General features: G+C 41.7%; 1 protein-coding gene across 2 annotated transcripts in view; it reads right to left on the bottom strand.

Moving 5' to 3' along the window:
- The window catches only part of uba6 (ubiquitin like modifier activating enzyme 6), a 143,582-nt gene that overhangs the window by 61,402 nt on the left and 61,811 nt on the right, over window positions 1-20,369 (bottom strand). For both annotated transcript variants that reach the window (XM_068030439.1, XM_068030438.1), the window contains exons 12-16: window positions 15,382-15,448; window positions 9,252-9,395; window positions 9,064-9,131; window positions 7,271-7,349; window positions 2,253-2,333 (exon numbers count right to left, since the gene is read on the bottom strand). In XM_068030439.1, coding sequence (XP_067886540.1) covers window positions 2,253-2,333; window positions 7,271-7,349; window positions 9,064-9,131; window positions 9,252-9,395; window positions 15,382-15,448 — 439 coding nt within the window. The remainder of the gene's footprint in view (window positions 1-2,252; window positions 2,334-7,270; window positions 7,350-9,063; window positions 9,132-9,251; window positions 9,396-15,381; window positions 15,449-20,369) is intronic.

Raw genomic sequence — 20,369 nt, forward strand, 5'->3', positions numbered from 1 at the left:
CACCCCCTCACCACGAAACCAGACATTGTGGGGTCTTTAAAATCCAGCCCATCAACTCTGATAGCACATTCCACTGCATAAAAGGTTTTCTCCTGCCCTAAATCTATTGGCCAAGAGTTTCCGCTTTGGGCTTAATCTATGATTTGGGAGCAAACTGCATTCAAAATTGCGCTAGTTTTGCAAAGTGAATTTTTTGCTCAAGTTTCTGCTCAAACCTACTTGCATTTTGAATATAAAATCTTCCATGTACCAGCACAATTGGGCAGTGCTTTCAAATGTAATTTTAAAAAATTGCATGAAAAATATTAATTGAAATATTTAAGAATGGCAACTTGGCGCAGTTTAAATAATACAGCTGAAAATGTGTTTATCACAAAAAATTAATCAGTGTCTCATCAACACCTGTGAGTAACTATTTTAAATAACTTGAAATGACTTCAGAAAACTATACAGAACCATTTACTAGTTTTAGTGATGCACAGTAGACAGTTTCTTAGTAAATCAAGAAAAGAAAGCTTTTAAAAGCTGTCCTTGCACCTTAAAAAAAAGCAGCTTAATTTTAAGAGCTTCCTTTTAGGCCTGCAAATGGGCACAATTAATGGAAACTCGCAATGGTGATAAATTCCTTGAGGACATGGTCAACTTTGTGGGCAGGGCTAACTTCCAGTGAGTTTTGTTTTAAACTGGCGCAGAAGATCACAGAAACTATCTGCACTGGATGTAATTTACGCTTGAAATTTCTCAAACTTTGGTACTGGTTTGACCGATTTGAGGAAAATTGCGCTGGAATTACCAGTGCAACCTAGAAGAATCTTCAGGTACTTGCATTTAATCTTTATGTTCCCTTGTTCTAGATCCCCTCAGTCATTAAAAACTGTGTTTCTATCTACTCTGTCCCAAACCCTCAGTTTTAAATACCTTTATTAAATCACGCCATAATTTCATGTTCTATTAAAAACTACCTCAGTTTTTGAAGTATTTCTTCATATTTGCATTGCCTCATACCAGGAAGCATTCAAGTGAATCTGTGCTCTATTGCCTCCAAGTCCACAGTGGCGCAGTGGTTAGCACCGCAGCCTCTCAGCTCCAGCGACCCGGGTTCAATTCTGGGCACTGCCTGTGTGGAGTTTGCAAGTTCTCCCTGTGTCTGCGTGGGTTTCCTCCGGGTGCTCCGGTTTCCTCCCACATGCCAAAGACTTGCAGGTTGATAGGTTAATTGCCTCTAGTATAGGTAGGTGGTAGGGAAATATAGGGACAGGTGTGGTAGGAATATGGAATTAGTGTAGGATTAGTATAAATGGGTGGTTGATGGTCGGCAAAGACTCGGTGGGCCGAAGGGCCGGTTTCAGTGCTGTATCTCTAAACTAAGCTAAACTCTAATTGTAGTCTTGAGGTCTTTATAGATCAATTATGTCTCACATTTTATATTCTATAACTTTTCCCATAAAATCTAATATTTCAATAGATTTTTTATGGCCTTATCCAGTCGAGATGATGTTTTTAATGTCTTATGAATCTGAACCCCAGAGGTGCCGCTGCTCTCCCACATCAGTTAGTCTTCTACCATTCACCTCACATTTGCTGACACAGAATTCAGTCTGCCACTTTTTTGCCCACTTCACCATTTTTTACAATTTCTCCTAGCAGCTTTTGTTGCATCTCAGAATAATTTCCTATGCCACCAAATATGCAGATGATACCAATAACATCATTTTCTCGATCACTATATTAAAACCATTGATGTCCATTATTGATTATTGGCTTTTCTTTTTCAATGGTAGCAATTATTTTGGTTGGTTATTGTAGGTTCAGTAATGAAACATAGGAATCGCTAGATGATAAAAAGCTAAGGTCCAGCTACTCCATCTTCTACCATCCTGGTAATCATATGATACAATGATAATTCTGTTGACTATTCATAGCAATCAATCTCTATGAATCTACAACAAACCCAGACATGGCAAAAGGAAAGGAAAGCCCTGGAGTTGCAGAGCTTTGGGAACCATACGTCCAAAGTTTTCAGTTCCTCCCAAAAATGTTGCACTCCTCATGAGTCATGTCTTAAATTACTCATTTACAGTATCAGAAAATGTTATTTTCTGAAAGAAATCTAATTTGTATATGAATGAATACTAACTGTTTCCACCATCTCCCTAATCACCTAACTGCTGCTGTATGTTGTGACTGGCCTACAAATACTATAGCAACATTTGATATAACCACTTCACCAATCTATTAGGGGGGATACATACCATCCCTCTTTCACGGCCAGTACTAACACCAAGTAGAGCAAAGTTCTTAAGCATTTCGCAGCCAATTGCACCACAACCAACCTGCAAGGAAACAGCAGAGTTTTTTTAAAAAAACATCGGGATTCCACATCTGGTGCATTTAAAGGAGAAAAATATTAAACAATTGGAAGGTCATGTCTTACAAGCAGTGCAAAAATCAATTAGGAACACATGTACTTTTGAATCAATTAAGTCTATTCAGAATCGTGTCCACATTTCAGGCATGCAAAATTGGAATAAAAATAGCAAAGATGTTTGCCTATAGATGTCATTAGCACGCATTTTAAATATGGTATGGTGTTTACAGAGGTTGCTAGTAGCAGAGTTGTGGATCATCATCAGTACTGCACCATCCTTCACTTGCAATACATTGCCAGGATGTCAAATTTGGGTACTTTTGGCTTCTTCTGTGATGCCTAATTGGGCAATCAACACTCTGCTGGGCATCTAGTTAGCTCTAAAACTGCCAACATACAAATGCATTAGAGTATAGCGAATTAGAATAAAAAAGACGTGCATATAGCATCTTTCACAAACACCGGATGTCTCAAAGTGCTTTACAGCTAAAGTGCCTTACTTTTGAAGCGTAGCCACTGTTATGTAGGAAACGCAGCAGCTAATTGGTACACAGCAAACTCTCACAAACAGCAATGTGATAATGACAAGATAATCTGTTTTTTGTGATGTTGATTCAGGGATAAATATTGGCCAGGACACTAGGGATAACTGCCCTGCTCTTCTTTAAAATATTGCTATGGGATTTTTACATCCATCCAAGCAGGCAGATGGGGTCTCAGTTTAAAGTCTCCATCTGATAGTGCAGCTCTCCCTCAGTACTGCACTGGAGCATCAGCCTTGATTTTTGTACTCAAGCTCTGGAGTGAGACTTGAACCCAGAACCTTGTGATGCAGAAGTGAGAGTGCTACCAACTGAGCTACAGCTGACACAAAGTAACATATACAGAATGGTTACACATCAAAAAACAATGTGATTGGACTGAACTCAAAGATCAATGGGCACTGATGCCCTGACAGCTTATGTAGCCATGTAAATCCAGAGACTGCACAGTACATGGCTCAATCCAATTGAAAAGTAGAACTGTTTAACCCAGACTACTGAATCCCCACTGTCCAGGAGTGGGTATAGTAGGGAGTTTATTAAGAAATCCTTAGTTCTGGCATTTCAAATGAAATGAAGATTGTTTTTAAACAGGGTGATATTGCATCATTAAAATGCTGTATATATTGTGAGGGAATTTGTTTCTCTTGAAGTTACGTGACGTTAAACAAAAAGTACTGTGTGCCCTTTGTTCTAAAACTTTATAAATGATGTATGTATAATTTTGTTCTGATTCTGATAATGGGTTACACCTGAAATACAACCTTGCTGTTTCTCTCCACAGCTGTGGAGCTGGTGTGTTTCCAGATCTTTTGGATTTTGCTTATAGCACTTTGTGGAATCAGTGTTTGTACTTGGTTGTACATCCTCCATCCCTTGCTGTGACATGGTTTTGTGCACTCTTTAGAATTTCCCCCATGAGACACCCTGGACAGTAAATACTGACCAGTTACTGGTGGGGCTGTCCAATTCCCAGCCCATGAGCCAAATTGGACCTAATATCTCAATCTATAGAGGACCACAAAGTTCTGTCTTTCAATCCTTTCCTCTAGCAGAAATGCTGAATTTTCTGTGGGCAGTGGGAATATAAATAAATTGTAGACAGTGCTGTTCTTCCTCTTCAACTAATACCTGCCTTAGGAATACACAACACTGCAGGTCCCAACTAAGGAGGGGTGTGGAAAGTGCAGATCAATCTTGCGGGATCTGACTGAAATAGCTAAAAGCAACTTAAAAAATAATTCCCACGCCTCTACTAAAGGCTCAGCTGTTACTACTGGAGGGTTTCCCCCGCCCCCCCCAGAGGTGAGCACTTTTTATTAGTAGCACACACTTCAACTCAGTTGGTCTTTTACTCTGTTCTATCTTTTTATTGTGGGCTAAAATATGGTAGCATAGTTGTTATGATAATGGTCTACTAACCTAGAGCTCACGGTAAGTCGTCTTAAAATCCCAACTGGGAAGGAAATCTGCCACCCTAATTCATGGGCCCCCAGGTCTCTCACTGTGTGGTTGACTCTATTCCTACAATTAGGAATGGGCAATATATGCTTCTTTGTCAGCATCAAGAACATTCCAGAAACAAATCTTTTAAAAAAAAAAGTTACATTTATCTACAGTAAGGGAATTTTGAAGCTGGAAGCCATATTTCAAGTGTGAAATCCTGATGAAACTTTTGGGACCAGCATATGTTCAAACAGTTCTTGTGAGACATTATCTCATGACAATGGATAAATTAAATATCACAATTTCTAGTTATGTTTTTACTGGATCGCTGCATATCAGCTGTCAGATACAGTTTCTTGATTTGTGCCACGATTATGAAGCATACTCCAAAACAAAAACCATTCTAAGTGTACAAAGATGTGCAAACAAAGGCCTGGATTTTGCACAAATAATGACAATGAAATCACCAGAGTTCGTCATAACACCTGTGAAATGCAACTTCTGCGGGGAGGGACATTTTATGTTCTCTCCCGTGGTGGGTTTGGAGGGAGGGAGAGCATATAGCCGTGTGGGATGGTAGCGGGGGGGAGAATCCCACCACCCTTCTGCCTCCACCAAAATTAAGTCCGGGGCAGAAGGGCCTGTGAACGGCTTTCCCGTCCTGCCACAAAATGAGGCCCTTAACTGGGCAATTGATGCCCAATTAAGGGTCTCATCCCGGCCCTGCTGCCGCATGGGAAACATGGCAGGAAAACCAGATGGGCTGCTTGCGGGGTGGGGTGGTCCCTTGTTAAAAGGCCTTAACAAGGGACCCAGCATCAGTAGGTTGGGGGGCCCGCTGAGAGCAACCCCCCTTGCCCTTGCTGCTGACCCCCACCCACCCCCCACCCATCCCCACCCCTGCAGCCGCCACCTTGGGAGACCCCTCCCGCCCTGACCTACCTGTGGTCTGGGTCCAGCGCCACTTCTGGGCCTTGCGTGGGTGCTCTACAGGCAGCAGGCACCACCTCGGTGGCACTGCTCAGTTAAACAGCTGCGGACCTGATAGCAGGACTTCCATTGCCAGGTTCCTTGATCAAATAGAAGGCCCGCCACTGTGCAGTTAAGTGCCTAATTGGCACTCGATTTGGCGGGATTCCCATTGAAGAGGCAACATGGGATTCTCGGGGTTGCTTTTGCTGGATGTCAAGACCCCCGTTGCCTGGATAAAATCCTGGCCTGGGGATGGGATGATTTTGGCAGAGGCCCACCGCCATGGAGGCCAATGCTTGGTGGGCCCGGCGCGATCCTCCTGGTGTCGGCGAGACGCCGTGGCAGTCCCCCTGCTGCTGGGTGATGGAACTGAACTACAACATTTAAATGAACATACAAAGCTACGGGCCAAGTGCTGGAAAATTATATTAGAATAGTTAGGTGCTTGATGGCTGGCACAGACACGATGGGTCGAAGGGCCTGTTTCTGTGCTGTATAACTATGAACAGCATGAATAAATTTAAATAAACTTAGCTTTAATCTTCCGGGCCCGCTGCGATCCTCAGTGCGGCGGCCAGTACTCCCGCGCCTTCAATTCCTCGTCTGGGGAAAGTCAGTGAGATACTGGTGGGGAAGGGGGAGGAGTTAAGACATTCAATGAGAGATGGGGGTGGGGGGAGGGACGGGGTCAAATAAACGTAATGGGTGTAGGGGAAGGTGGGAAGGAGTGAACTTTAAACTTTGGGGGTGGGGGGAGGAGGTCACATTTAAAAGGGCAAGTGTTTTGGGGGGGGGGGGGGGGGGGAAGGGCAAAAAGTTAATGTAACTGTTATTGGGGGTGCGAAAGGGAACCATAGAAATTTATTTGATAAAATTTGGTGGTGGGGTGGGGAAAGATGAATCATTAAAAATTTAAATATGCCAGCAGGGCTGGCTGCTCTTTAAAAATAGCATCAGCACCGGCACACAGGCAGCTGACACATTGATAGCCTGCCCTGCCCCGCCCCCGCCCCCAGGTGATTTGGGGGGGGGGGGGGGGGGGAGAGAAAGAGGGTGGTGGGTCGGCTGCCCCAGCTACTTAAATGAACCACCACACAGGAGATCGCGGCAGCTCTTTGGCGTGCGGGCCGCGATTTTGTGAGCTCGCCGCCGATCTCTTAAAATCCAGCCCAAGGTCCCCCCAGACTGTAATCAATGAGATCTTTGAAGTGATGAGCATGTCTGCTTTTACACTCTGTCTCGCTGTAAAAACCCTGGAAAACATTATACTTTGCTGAATAAGGTGTAACTGGGATTTTGAACAGTGTCCCAAGTTCACAATTGCTGAACAGCCTCACTGGTCCAGAAAGAGCACTTCTATTGTTTTGAACGTCAAATTTCTCGATTAAGAAATTCCACATAAACATTAAAAAAATTATTTTAAAAGTGATATTTTACCTACTACCTAAATCCCATCTGTTTGCCCCAATCATTTATTTTGCTAACTGTAAAATTTAAAAATTAGAAGTGAAGGAATTCAATGTGATTTTTACTTCCTGATTTGCTGTTTGTGAGAATACTTTGTTTATCCGGCTTGATAACATCACTGTTAATGGATGCCTGGAGATCCCCTTGACATGGTAGCAGGTATAAAGAGACATTGGGAAAGGGGAAAGCCCATGCCACAAAGCTAGCTAAATCTCTGTAGGCAGCTTTCTTCAAGGTTAGAGTCGAGTGCTGCTGCTTTGCCACTGACCACAAAATCTGGGCCAATGATATGTACTAAATTGTACAGTAATTGCTGTTTTGCTCAATCTGCTGAATGGAATAAAGGTGAATTTACAGTAGAAAAACAAGTGAAACAAACAAGGTTTAGGATTGACAAATGCGAGGAACATTTTAGGTTGCAATATTTCAGAATTTGTCGCCCTCGCTTAAGACAATATTTATAAAAGACACTTACTATGAAAACATTAAGGTTGCGGAGTTTTTGGCACATGGATTCTCCAATACATGCACGTAGAGCATCATATCTATCTCCTCTGTATGAAAAAACAGGTTACAGATAATTACCAGTAGATAACTCAAAAACCATGTGCACATATGGTAATGTAAATGGGCAGTAGATACCCTTCAGGAAATGAAAAGCTATTTCAAATAAAATAAATGTTTTAACTACAACCTTATATGAAAGAAAAAGGAAAAGAAAGGGAAGAAAAAGAAAAACCTGCATTCATATAGTGTCTTTAAAGAACTTCAGGACTTCCTAAAGCATTTTCAAAATTAGTTTTTGTGGGAAGTGGGCATCACTGGCTAGGCCAGAATTTGTTGCCCATCCCTAATTGCCCTTGAACTAAGTGGCTTGCTAGGCCATTTAAGAGGGCATTTTAAGAGTCAACCATATTGCTGTGGGTCTGGAGTCACATGTAGGCCAGACCAGGTAAGGATGGCAGATGATCATCATTAGACTAACCTTTTTTTAAATTCCAGATTTATTAATTGAATTCAAATTTCACCATCTGCCTTGGTGGGATTCAAACCCATGTCCCCAGAGCATTAGCCTGGGCTCTAGATTACTAGTCCAGTGACATTAACACTGCACCACCACCACCTCCCCTATTGATGTTGGTTGAATCACAAATATTGACCAGGACACTGGGGAAACTCCCCTGCTTTTCTTCATATAGTACCTCTGGATCTTTTATATCCACCCGAGAGGGCAGACGTAGTCTTAATTTAACGTCTCTCCAAAGGAGGGCACCTCCAGCAGTGCAGCATTAGCTCAGTATAAAGGCCTGCTACCCGACCCGAAGCCAACGGGACCTGACGACGCGCGTCAGCTTCGGTTCGGGTTTCACTTCCGGGTCCGGTCTTCGGGCTCAGGTCGGGTCGGGCCGGGTCAGACACGCTCTATCACAGGTAAGTGGCTCCAATGTTAATTTAATTTTTGGACTAGAAAGGTGGTTTTGTTAGTTATTTTAAGCTTGTGCAGATCAGCAACAAAGTGAAAAACGGAAGGTATGTTGACTGATAGTTGGGTCAGGTGTGGGAAAAAATGGAAGGACTCTGGCCGGGTCAGGTTTTTATTTTGCAGACCCGAGCAGGCCTTTACCTCAGTGCAGCAGTAAAGTGTAAGCCTAGAGTTTGTGCTCAAGTCTCTGAAGTGGGACTTAAACCCACAAGCTTCTGATTCAGAGATGAGAGTGCTGTTACTCAACCAAGACTGGCACCTATGAATTGCATTGTATAAGAAGCAACTGTGTTCTGACAGCTTTTAGGTATTCTTAAGTACAGGCAGATTACAGACTGACTAATTGCAAGTGACAATTAAAATGAGCGCCTCAGTTTTGCAGTTTCATTTCATTTATACTTGTTCTGCTACAGGCAATGAGCCCGTAACATAAAATCCCAAAACTCCTCAACCCCCAAACTTGGTCTCCAACTTCAGTGCCTTCTAAGAGCTAACAGGAGATTTAATCACAATATGACATCAGATTTGGTCTTTGCTCAGCCTTCCTTGTGCACTCTGCAGTTTTGACAAAAAAGGCAGTTGAGCATGAGTCAGGAAAATAGTGCCGCAAGTTTTTTCCAAATCAGTTCCAAGCTACCAGCATTCAGTAACAACTTGTTATCCGAGTTCCATTAATTCTGGACTTCCAAATAGGCAAAGTTTGACTGTCCATCAATACATATAGGGATACATTTTCCCATCTGTAAAACAGACACACAAGCACACAGCAGATCCTTCTCACCTACCTTGGTTGGAATTGATCACTGCTAGTATCTTCAAGACCCTGAAGAATCTCCATCACATCAAAATATAACTAAAACAAAAAAAATGTTATGTAAAATGCTTGCATAAAACGCCTGTATATAAAACTGCAATAAAATTTCTTAATTGTTTTTAAAAAAATTACAGTCAGTTGCCTTGAATACAAACTAACCCATTGGTGGAGAGGAGAGAATTTGCCCGTTAGTGCCTTCAAGACCTCCTGGCTGACGATTCCGCCAAATGCAGCAGTGAGAGGAGCCAAACTTCCTCTTGCTGAGCGTGAAAGCCACTTAACAATCTCTTGATTTACAGTAGCCTGTAATACACAACAATATATGCACATAACAAAGAAAAATATTCATGCTGACTCCAGCAAATATGAAGCCATTGAAATTTGGCTGCAAGTCTAAAAGATCAGGTTCATTTTTACTTTGTCAAAGCATTGGGTGACAAGACCTGGGCATTGCTTGTCAATTGGATAGGAAGGATTGAAAGGTAGGAAATATAACCCTGCTTTCAAGAAAAGATGGAGAGAAAAAACAGGGAACTATAGGCCAGTTAATTTGACATCAGTAATAGGAAAATTGCTAGAATCTATTATTCAGGACGGGATAACAGGGCACTTAGAAAAGCATAATATGGTTGGGCAGAGTGAACACGGATTTATGAATGGAATTGTGTTTGACTAATCTGTTAGAGTTTTTTTGAAGGTGTGACTAGTAGGATGGATAAGGGGGAGGATTTTCAAAAAGCATTCAATAAGGTGCAGCACAAGAAATTATTACACAAAAGTAAGGTTCATGGTTTTAGGAGTAATATATTACTTAGGATTGAGAATTGGATAAACAGAAAAGAGTAGGAATGAATGGCTGGCTCATTTTTGGGTTGACAGACTGTAACTCATAAGGTATAGCAAGGAGCAGTTCTGAGCGTCAAGTTATTTACAATCTATATTGTCATGCAGGCCCCCACCTGCCAAGAATGAGACATACATTTTATTTATTTATTTTATTTAGAGACACAGCACTGAAACAGACCCTTCGGCCCACCGAGTCTGTGCCGACCAAGAACCACCCATTTATACTAACCCTACAGTAATCCTGTACTTCTTACCAGCTACCTACACTAGCGGCAATTTACAATGGCCAATTTACCTATCACCTGCAAGTCTTTGGCGGTGGGAGGAAACCGGAGCACCCGGCGAAAACCCACGCGGTCACAGGGAGAACTTGCAAAGTCCGCACAGGCAGTACCCAGAATTGAACCCGGGTCCCTGGAGCTGTGAGGCTGCAGTGCTAACCACTACGCCACTGTGCCGCCCCTAATTTTGTCTCAAGAAAATTGATTTTTAAACTGTTACTGGGGCAAAGAAAGAACTTGATTTTAAAAAACCACCAGACCCTTGACTGGAAAGACATTCCCATAGTAACAGACAGTACTTGGAAAGGACAAAGGGGCCACTCCCTGCTCCAATTTAATCCACAAGGGACTTTTGATTACCACACATTGAAGGTGAAGAAGCTAGCATTCCAGGTTAACTGCTAAGATGGTCGAATATACAAACAGACATGGTCAGACCAGCTTAGTCACGTGACTAACTGGCTGCTAGAGGTTTTGAATTTGAACTTGCCAGAGTTTTAAAACTCAGAAAGCAGTTTGTTCCTGGACTGAAAAGATCTCCCTCCTGTCTGCTCTCATCTCGCTCTTATCAGCTTCAGAAACCATTAAAGACATATGAACCTCAAGAGAGAAAAGTCTCTTACAGTGAAAAAGGGTTAAGAAGAACACTGGGCTCCAACGAAAAGCAAAATCTACCTACAAGCAAGGACTACAGCGAGCTGGAAGCACAGTAACAAAAACCCCTCTTCAGAGATTGCCTAAAACCTCTCTACTTTATTTTTGCTTCTCTTTTCGACTCATTTGCATGTGCGTATCGCGTATGTGGCGCGTATCTGTAGGCATTGCCGAATTAAAGATTAAGTTTAAGTTTTAATAAATTTCACTTTTCTTCTTTAAACCTAAGAAAGTCAATTTGTGCTCATTTCTTTGCCTTATAATTGGAAAGCTGTGAATACGGATTCACCAACTGGAAAATTTCATCAGATTTGCTTCCAATTTCCATCCTTCCCTTGCTTTTATATTGTCTATTTCCAATTCTTCCTTTCCTTGACTTCTCTGTCTCCATTCCTGGGGATAGGCTAGGAATGAATATTCACTGTTAGCCCAGTGATTCCCGCTGCCTTGACCACACTTCTTCCAAACCTGCTTCCTAAAAGGACTCTGTTCCATTCTCCCACTTTCTCCATCACCGTTGCATCTTTTCTGATGATGCAACCTTCCATACCAAATTGAGGGAAGATGGGGATGTGGTAGGGAATATGGGATTAAGGTAGGATTAGTATAAATGGGTGGATGATGGTCGGCACAAACTCGGTGGGCCGAAGGGCCCGTTTCAGTGCTGTATCTCTCTATGACTCTGAGGGAGCTCAAAACACCAGTGTTAAAAACAAAACCCTGTTACAATAAGGTGAAGGCTAAAAGGGACCCCTAGACACCTTTCTCACCTGGTCGTAACAAAATAATGATTTAGATGAGGGGTCTGAGTGTAATACATCCAAGTTTGCTGATGTACAAAATTAGGTGGGAAAGTAAGCTGCGAAGAGGAAGCAAAAAGGCTGCAAAAGGATCTAGACAGGTTAAGACAGTGGGCAAGAATGTGGCAGATGGAATATAATGTGCAGGAATTTGAAGATATCAACATTAATAGGGAAAGCAGAATACTTTTTAATTGCAGAAAAACTGGGAAATGTTGGTATTCAGAGGGACCTGGGTGTCCTTGTACACAGGAAGTTAACATCCAGGTACAGCAAGCAATTAGGAAAGTAAATGGTATCGTAGTCTTTATTACAAAGAGATTACTATACAAAAGTGATGAAATATTATTGCGATTATACAAGGTCTTGGTGAGATCACACTTGTATAGTTTTGGCCTCCTTTCCTAAAGGAGGATATACTTGCCTTAAATGGTGTGCAATGAAGGTTCACTAGACTGATTCCTGGGATGAGGGGATTGTCCTATGAGGAGGGATTGTGTAGACTATATTCCCAAAAAATTAGAAGAATGAGAAGTGATCTCATTAAAACATATAAAATTCTGAAGGGGCTAGACAGGGCAGATACAGGGAGGGTGGTTCCCCTGGCTGGGGAGTCTAGAACTAGGGATCACAGTCTCAGAATAAGGGACCAGCCATTTAGGACTGAGATAAGGAGAAATGTCTTTATTCAAAGAGCTGTGAACCTTCGGAATTCTCTACCACTGACAGCAGATGCATCATTTTGTTTTTGTAAGTTATAATACAACTGGGTACTTCGTGTTTTCATCTGCTTTGATATAATTCCCATTCTTATAATAAATTTCGACTTGTAGTTTTAGCCTGAACAATGCAGTCTGATAGCAATGTGCTATCTGCCTATATTGGGTAACCTGTGTAATTTCTAGTTGAAGATAACTCTGTAAAAGTTTCACTGCTAGCTCTGTGGCACACTACTTTTCATGCACACCCAAGATTATAAACTTGTGACAATTGGGGAAGGGGGGGGTGGGGGACGGCCCTCTTGTGGGAACTGAAATTCGCTCCAAACACAATTAAAAACCTGAATTGTAACAGTAGGTTCCTTTCCAAATCCTACTGCAACTTTTTTTCATTTTAGTTGTTGCCTTATGAAGCTAGAGGTTACCTCTCAAAATACAGCGTCATAGATTTTGCCATTGATTTTAGTGGATGAATTACATCTGAATAGAAAGTTGTTGATTCCAGAGAGGGTGCATCTCCATGGAGAGATTTTGATATTTGAATCAGGAGTTCTGACTAGTGGCATGCAGTTCTTTAAAACACTGCTAATATTCTCAAACTATCAAACCATTCCAATAATTTGGTATTACAGTGGGCATGTTCCAAAATACTGCCAGTGGCAGCAAAATCAAAAGGGGCATTTTACAGAATGTGCTTTGGATTGTTTCCCCATTAGCGAAAGGCATAAAAGAATGCAAGTTACCTAAAACTGTATAATGAAGGTTTTAATTTTTTTTTTTGAGGCTACAACTCCAATTTTGCCACCAGTTCAATGACAGAACAGCTACCAAGATGGTTATTTGTCAAGCTTCCTCAAAAATGTCCTATTTCTGTGAAATGCAACGCAATGCCTTAACTTTACATGGGCATTTATGATTGAAAATCTAGTTGTGAGTGGGCTGTTCCGACAAAGCCAATGATGTGGCTGTGTCAGCTGTAATTGTGAACATTTCAATGTGAATTATTGAGGTTAGCAAAGTAGCAATGAAATCCAAAATTGTACAGACTCAAAGCTAAATGTTCTGTAATTCCACAGCTACAAGGAGCCTCAGTCTAAGAGGAGGTTCTTCTGAGAACTGGTTGTGGAGGTTGTGGGAACGTGGGTTCACACTACCCGTGAACCTTGTTGTTTGTGTAATCAGCACACGATGAGTTTAAACAGCTTTCAGCTTTGCTGGACAGGGATGCTTTGTGAAGCAAGCCCAAGGCTAAGATGAAGAGCTGAAGAAATGTGTGAAGGTCACATATTCATGTCTTGAGATTCTGGGGAGATGTTGTTCTGGTCACTGCGTCTACAGTAATAAAGTAATTGAAGACATTAATTACACTATATAACCATGGCAACAGGATGATTAGGAAAGGCTGAGATGGACTAAGTGTATCCTCTTGATTCCATGTTAATCTGATGCCACTTTTGTGTGTCTTTTGATGCTATGATTTAGTGGTAGCATGCATGCAATGTAGCAAACAAAGGTACAAGTGGTATGAGAGTTTTGAGTAAATCACTATGTTGAAGTCACATTGGATTGTGTAGTGTGATGTACCGGAGTTCTTATAGTGAATCGCAAACTCAATAAAGGATCATCGTACTGGAATCATTCAGTATGATTTGTCTGAGTATTCATGTTGGATTGAGTTCATTAACATGAGCTCATTAAAGATCTGACTGTGGTTGTTACAACTGACATGTGTACACTCTGGTGTCTAAAATAACTAAACAAAATAGAACAGCAAAGCAGTCCGAACAGAGGTGAGCTCATCAAATCTGATGTCAGCCTTCTTTTTTTTTTCCGGCCATAAAACTTGGTGGAAAATTGAGGGTACAATATATTAGGCACGCTGACCTCCACATCAGATTCTCCAAATAGTGCTCACATACAACAAAACTTCCATTGGACACAGCCTTGAAGCTTAGCCCCATAGTTTAAAAAACTGACAAGTATGAAAGTTTTCAAAGTAACAATGGAGAATGGTGAGAATAAATTGCCAGTTTAAAAATGAATGCACCCCAACATACAGCCATGCAAGTTAGACAGTATGGGATGTGAACAGTTTCAAATGTAAAACATTTATCAAGCTTGAAGTGTTTCTAAATTAATATGGTGACAAGCAAGGCCCCTGTCACAACACAAATCTTTCTTCCATTCACGTGCTACAGGAAATGAAAGGGATGGGGAGTGAAGGGGTTAAGTTCAATATTTGAACAGGAGATCCCAGACGTCATATCCACATTTTATTTTGCAACAGACCATTTGCTTATCTGAAGTTAGACAATCCTTTATGACACTGTTCACAATTAGAGGAAATGGTCTGTCTCTAAGTTGTGTTTGTTGTAATGGGTTGCGAGAGTTTACAGTGCTACTCCCAGAGCAAGAATGACAGGAATTCTTGTAATAACTTTAGAGATTGCAGTGTTATCTCTGCAGCATGCAAGAGTTACAGATCTTACTGTTATATTGCTACCCATTTATGTCACTGGATTGGCGGGTGCAACAGCATCACCCACTAATTTCATAGGGCTGAGGGTGTGACATTAACCATTGATTTCAATTGACTGTGTGGAGGGGTTGTGAGTGTTACCCATCGATATCAATGCAAAGGGGGTGTGACTGCATTACTCATTGGTTTCAATTCACCAAGTGTCACAATCAAGTGGCAAATTCAAAAAGTTCAAGGAATTTTAAAATACATGTCCATTGACTCCAAATTCCTTACTGTTGTAAACCTGAGCTAAAACACATAATTGAAGAGTACTTTCAATTGTAAATGCTGCACCAAAGTATCAAAATCATCTGGTACACTGCTGATCAAACAGGAAATGCATATGGCTGGTATAGCAAATGCCGCAGTGAATAATTTTTGGCACTAAAAAAAGCCTACGGTCACGACAGCAGAAGCTAAATATATTACACTCGCTGGCATTACTGCTGATTAAGCAAATAAAATTACCTTATTTTTCAATGTTTCATTTACATTAATAGCCAATCTCAAGAGTTCATCTGCATCTTGGAGACACCTTGTTGCAAAGCAAAAATACAAACCAGCTTTGATTATGCTCATGACTGTCAGTGCTAAGCTACATCATTACAAGACAAAAATTTTAAATCGGTTACAGAAAGCATGCATCACATACACAAAAAAAATACTCATTCTCTATCACCATGTCATTCCCACTCAACCCCCCAAACAAGCTCAACGAGACGTACTCCTTCAGACTACACTGAGTGACTCCTACTATTCGGGGATTTCAATCTCCATCACAACTCATTTTGCTATCGATCCTCTAATTTCACTATCCTCCCCCTTAACCCTTCTCTCATTATAAACTCACCTACCTATATTCTTGGCCACCCCCTTGACCTTGCCATCTCACATGGTCTCTCCAGTCCCATGATCTCGATCAGAGATAGGACCATCGCTGACCACTTTGTTGTATTCCTTCTCACCCACATCCTCCAACCCTTACAATCTCATTCATCCTTGAGGGAAAAAAAATCCTTGCCCCAAGACATTTACAACTGCACTTTCAAACTCCCAACAGTCTAGCTTTTAGCCCTGCATTTACCATGACACATCTGCAGCTGTCAATCTGTTCAATCACTCTCTCTCTCTCCTCCACTTTTGCTGCTCTTGACCCTAGTAAAACCCTGTCTCCCACCACCCCCCCCCCCACTGTATTTTTGCAACCTCAAGGCCAAGGATGTGGTGCAAAACAGGTTTAAGCATTCATTGCCAAATCTGGCTGGACCACATCAAACACTACCAGACCTAGCTCTCCCTGCCAAAACTGATTATTCCAGGATCATCCTGGAGATGAATATAGCCCCAGGCTTCTTTTCTACACTACCAACCGTCTCCTTACACTCCTATACCCGCATTCTCCAACAAGATCATGGATCATCCCTGCCACTAAGATTGAGATCATTCATTCAGCTGCCTTTGCCGCATTTCTCTCTTGCCTTGCCGACCAAGCTGAACTTTTCCCGAGGCTCCCAACACCCAAGCCCTGAAAGTGTGTTCGTCTCTAGTTTCTCTCCTATTCCCCCTTATGCCTTCTCTGAGCTCGTCTTGTCCTTGAAACAAAGCTCCTGCTCCTTGACCCCATTCTTATTGAACTACTGACCACCCAACTTCCCTTCCTGACCCTGGATTCCCTTAGGGGGGACAGTGGCGTGGTTGTAATGTCACTGGACCACAGACCCAGGCTAATGCCCTGGGGACATGGGTTCAAATCAATGGCAGCTGGTGGAATTTAAATTCAATTCATAAATAAAAATCTGGAATTAAAAGTTAGTCTAATTAATAATGGCATAAAACTAATTGATTGTCATTAAAACCCATCTGGTTCACTAATATCCTCTAGGGAAGGAAATCTGCTGTCTTTACCTGGTCTGGCCTACATGTGACTCCAGACCCACAGCAATGTGGTAGACTTTTAACTGCCTTCTGAAATGGCCTAGCAAAACACAGTTCAAGGGCAATTAGGGATGAGCAACAAATGCTGGCCTGCCAGCAATGCCCACACCCCATGAAAAGAATAAAAAAGTAAGCTGAAAATTACTGTCCTCTCTTTCAAATCTGTTATCACCCCTCAAAAAACATTCCCTTCATCCATCTTTGCTTGCAGGAAACTAGTACCCCATCTCCAATTTCCTTGAATATATTGTCTCCTAAATCCATCTTTCCTGAAACTCTGTTTTAACCTTTTCCTCAGGTTTCTGGCCCCAGCACAATACTGAATTGCTCATATTCAAGGTTACAAATAGCTTTGTAGTATGGCGCATTATTCCTCCTCGCTGCTCGTGTCAATAGCTGCAAACTGATCAACATCAACCACATCATCTTCCTCCATTCCCTGTATAATTGCTTTGGTCCTCCCAACATTTAACTGAAGGAAATTGCGACTCATCCAAGATTGAGTCTGACAACATGGAGGCAATAGATGGGCTGTAAAGAGGTAGAGCTGGATGTCATCAGTGTACATGTGAAAGCTATCCAACTGCTTTGGATGATGTTGCCAAAGGGCAACATGTAGCTCAGAAGAAGTTGGGTGCCTAGGATAGATGCTTGGAGAACTCCAGATTAATAGGGCAAGGGCAGGAACAGAAGCCACTGCTGGCAATGCTCTGGCTACATTGTACTAATTGGGTTTTAAAGCTTGAACAAACAAAGAAAGTGGAGTGAAACTCCCTCCTCCAAGGAACTTTATGCCATGTTGCACCAGTGGCAGGTCAGACCCCAATACCAGAAGAAGGCTACCTTAACTTTATAACGCCATGTTATTTACAGTCCCTTCCACATTCTACATTACTAAATAACTGAACAAAAGTTCTGTTTCCACATCAAATTATTGATGTACAATATAAATAATAATCACCACATCACTGATCCTTTTGGCATTCTGTGAATCACTCTACATCCAATGCTCCACTTATAACTAACCTTTCCTTCCTCTGATTCAGCAAATTTTTTATACTCCAGCAACTTCCCCACATTCGCCCCTCCACCAATTTTGCGACTCCCGACTATATCAACCAATCTCCTGTGCCCAATTATGCCAAATGTTTCGGTAAAATCTAATTATATAGCATCTAAGTTCCCTTATCCATTGGTCCCATCGCTGTCTTCAAGGAATCCAACAGCTTTTATATTCAAGGAAAAGTACACTGGAAATAAATAGCATCAAGCTCTGGGTATTTATTTGCTTTGAGCCTGAATGGAACCTGCTTCTCATTTATGCAAAAGTCCTACATGGAGTATCAATTATGAAGGGCATATTGCTCAAATTGTCCCTAATTAATATTTTAAGGAAGTAATCATTTATTACATTATTTTATGCTTATCCTCAACTTCAGACCCTGTTAGTATCTTATAGAATTGTTAAATCTTCTGGTGAATGGAAAGTATACAATGGGGTGCCGTGGGGTCAGTACTAGGACCACTGTTTTTTGAAAGATATATTAATGACTTGGAATTGTGTGTACAGGGAACAATTTCAAAATTTTCAGATGACACAAAGCTTGGAAGCGTAGAGAACAGGATGGTGATAGGCTGGTAGAATGTGCCGACCTACGGAAGAAATTTAACACAGAGAATACTTTCATGCGAATATTTTCGTAGTGAAAAAAAAAGACAAAATAAACTGAAGAGTACAATTCTAAAGGGGCTACAGGAACAAAAGACCTGGGGGTGTATGTGCATAAATCACTGAAGGTGGCAGGACAGGTTGAGAAAGCTTTTAAAATAGCATATGGGATCCTGGACTTTATAAATAAAGGCATAGAGTACAAAAACAAAGAAGTTATGATGAACATTTATAAAACACTGGTTTGGCCTCAACTGGAATATTGTGTCCAATTCTGGGGAACCACAAAACCACATTTTAGAAAAGGTGTGAACCTTAGAGAGGGTACAGAAAAGATGTACAAAAATGGTTCTGGGGTGAGGAACTTCAGTTACATAGACAGACTGTGGAACCTGGGGTTGTTCTCCTTAGAGACGGGAAGGTTGAAGAGAAGACATGATAGAGGTGTGCAAAACTGCGAGGGGTCTAGACACAGTAGAGAGAAAACGTTCCCATTGGCAGAAGGATCTAGAACCAGGGGACACGGACGTAAGGCGATTGGCAAAAAAAATCACTATGATAAGAGGAAGGGCTGATTATGCAGTGAGTGATTATGATCTGGAATGCACTGCCTGAAAGGATGATGGAGCCAGATTCATTCGTGGCTTTCAAAAGGAAATTGGGGAATTAGATAAGTACTTGAAGGGAAAACAATTGCAGGGCTACGGGCAGAGGACAGAAGAATGGGACTAGCTGGATTGCTCTTGCAGAGAGCCGGCACAGACTTGATGGGCAGAATGGTCTCCTTCTGTGTTGTAACCATTCTAAAACAGCGTTCTTATTGTTAGGTTGCTTATAATGTCAAACAAGGCCAGGCATAAATCATAGCAAACATACTAATCAAGAAACTTCTCCTGAACACACCAGAAACTTTTTCCCCCTCCCTACCTTTTACACTAATACTGTCCCAGTCAATATTAGGACAATTAAAGTCCATTATCACTATTCTATAGTTTTTGTACCTCTCTAATTTCCATGCAAATTTGCTCCTCTACATCTTTACCTAGTCTATAGAATAGTATAATGGTATCTCTATTGTTTCTCAACTCTAACCAAATAAGTTTAGTCCTTGATCACTCCAGGACATCCTCTCTCTCCGGCACTGTAATATTCTCCTTAATCAGTACAGCCACCCTTCCTCCTTTCTTCCGTTCCCTATTTTTCCTGAACATCTTGTATCCAGGAAGATTTAGTACCTAGTCTTGCCCTTTTTAGAGCCAGGTTTCCACTATCGCCACAGCACCATACTTTCATGCGAGTATTTGCACCTGCAGCTCACCAACCTTCCTTACCACATTTGGTGCATTTACATGCATACACTGTAAACCTAATTTAGACCTTACTGCATTACCTCTTAGTCTGATTCCACCCAATAGCTTATTATTTCTTACTCTAGTGCTATTTACTTCTCCCAATCCTTTGCGAACCTTCCTACTGCTACACCCAGGTTTCCAGCCCGCTGCCAAGTTAGTTTAAACTCTCCCAACAGTACTAGCAAACTGTCCCAAGAGGACATTGCTCCCATCTCTGTTTAGGTGCAACCCATTCGGCCTGTATAGGACCCACCTCCTCCAAAACCAGTCCCAATGTCCCAGGAACTTAAAGCCCTCCTTCGTGCACCACTCCTCCAGCCACGCATTCATCTGCTCTATCCTCCTACTTCTATACTCACTAGCGTATGGGACAGGGAGTAATCCAGTGATTTCCACCTTTGAGGTCCTGCTTGCTAGTCTCTTTCCTAGTTCCCTAAAATCTGCTTTCAGGACCTCATCATGGAGATTTCAATATATTGCAGAAAATTGCCCAACATCTG

Source organism: Heterodontus francisci, chromosome 4 (genome assembly GCF_036365525.1).
Source record: "Heterodontus francisci isolate sHetFra1 chromosome 4, sHetFra1.hap1, whole genome shotgun sequence".
Taxonomy (NCBI): Eukaryota; Metazoa; Chordata; class Chondrichthyes; order Heterodontiformes; family Heterodontidae; genus Heterodontus; species Heterodontus francisci.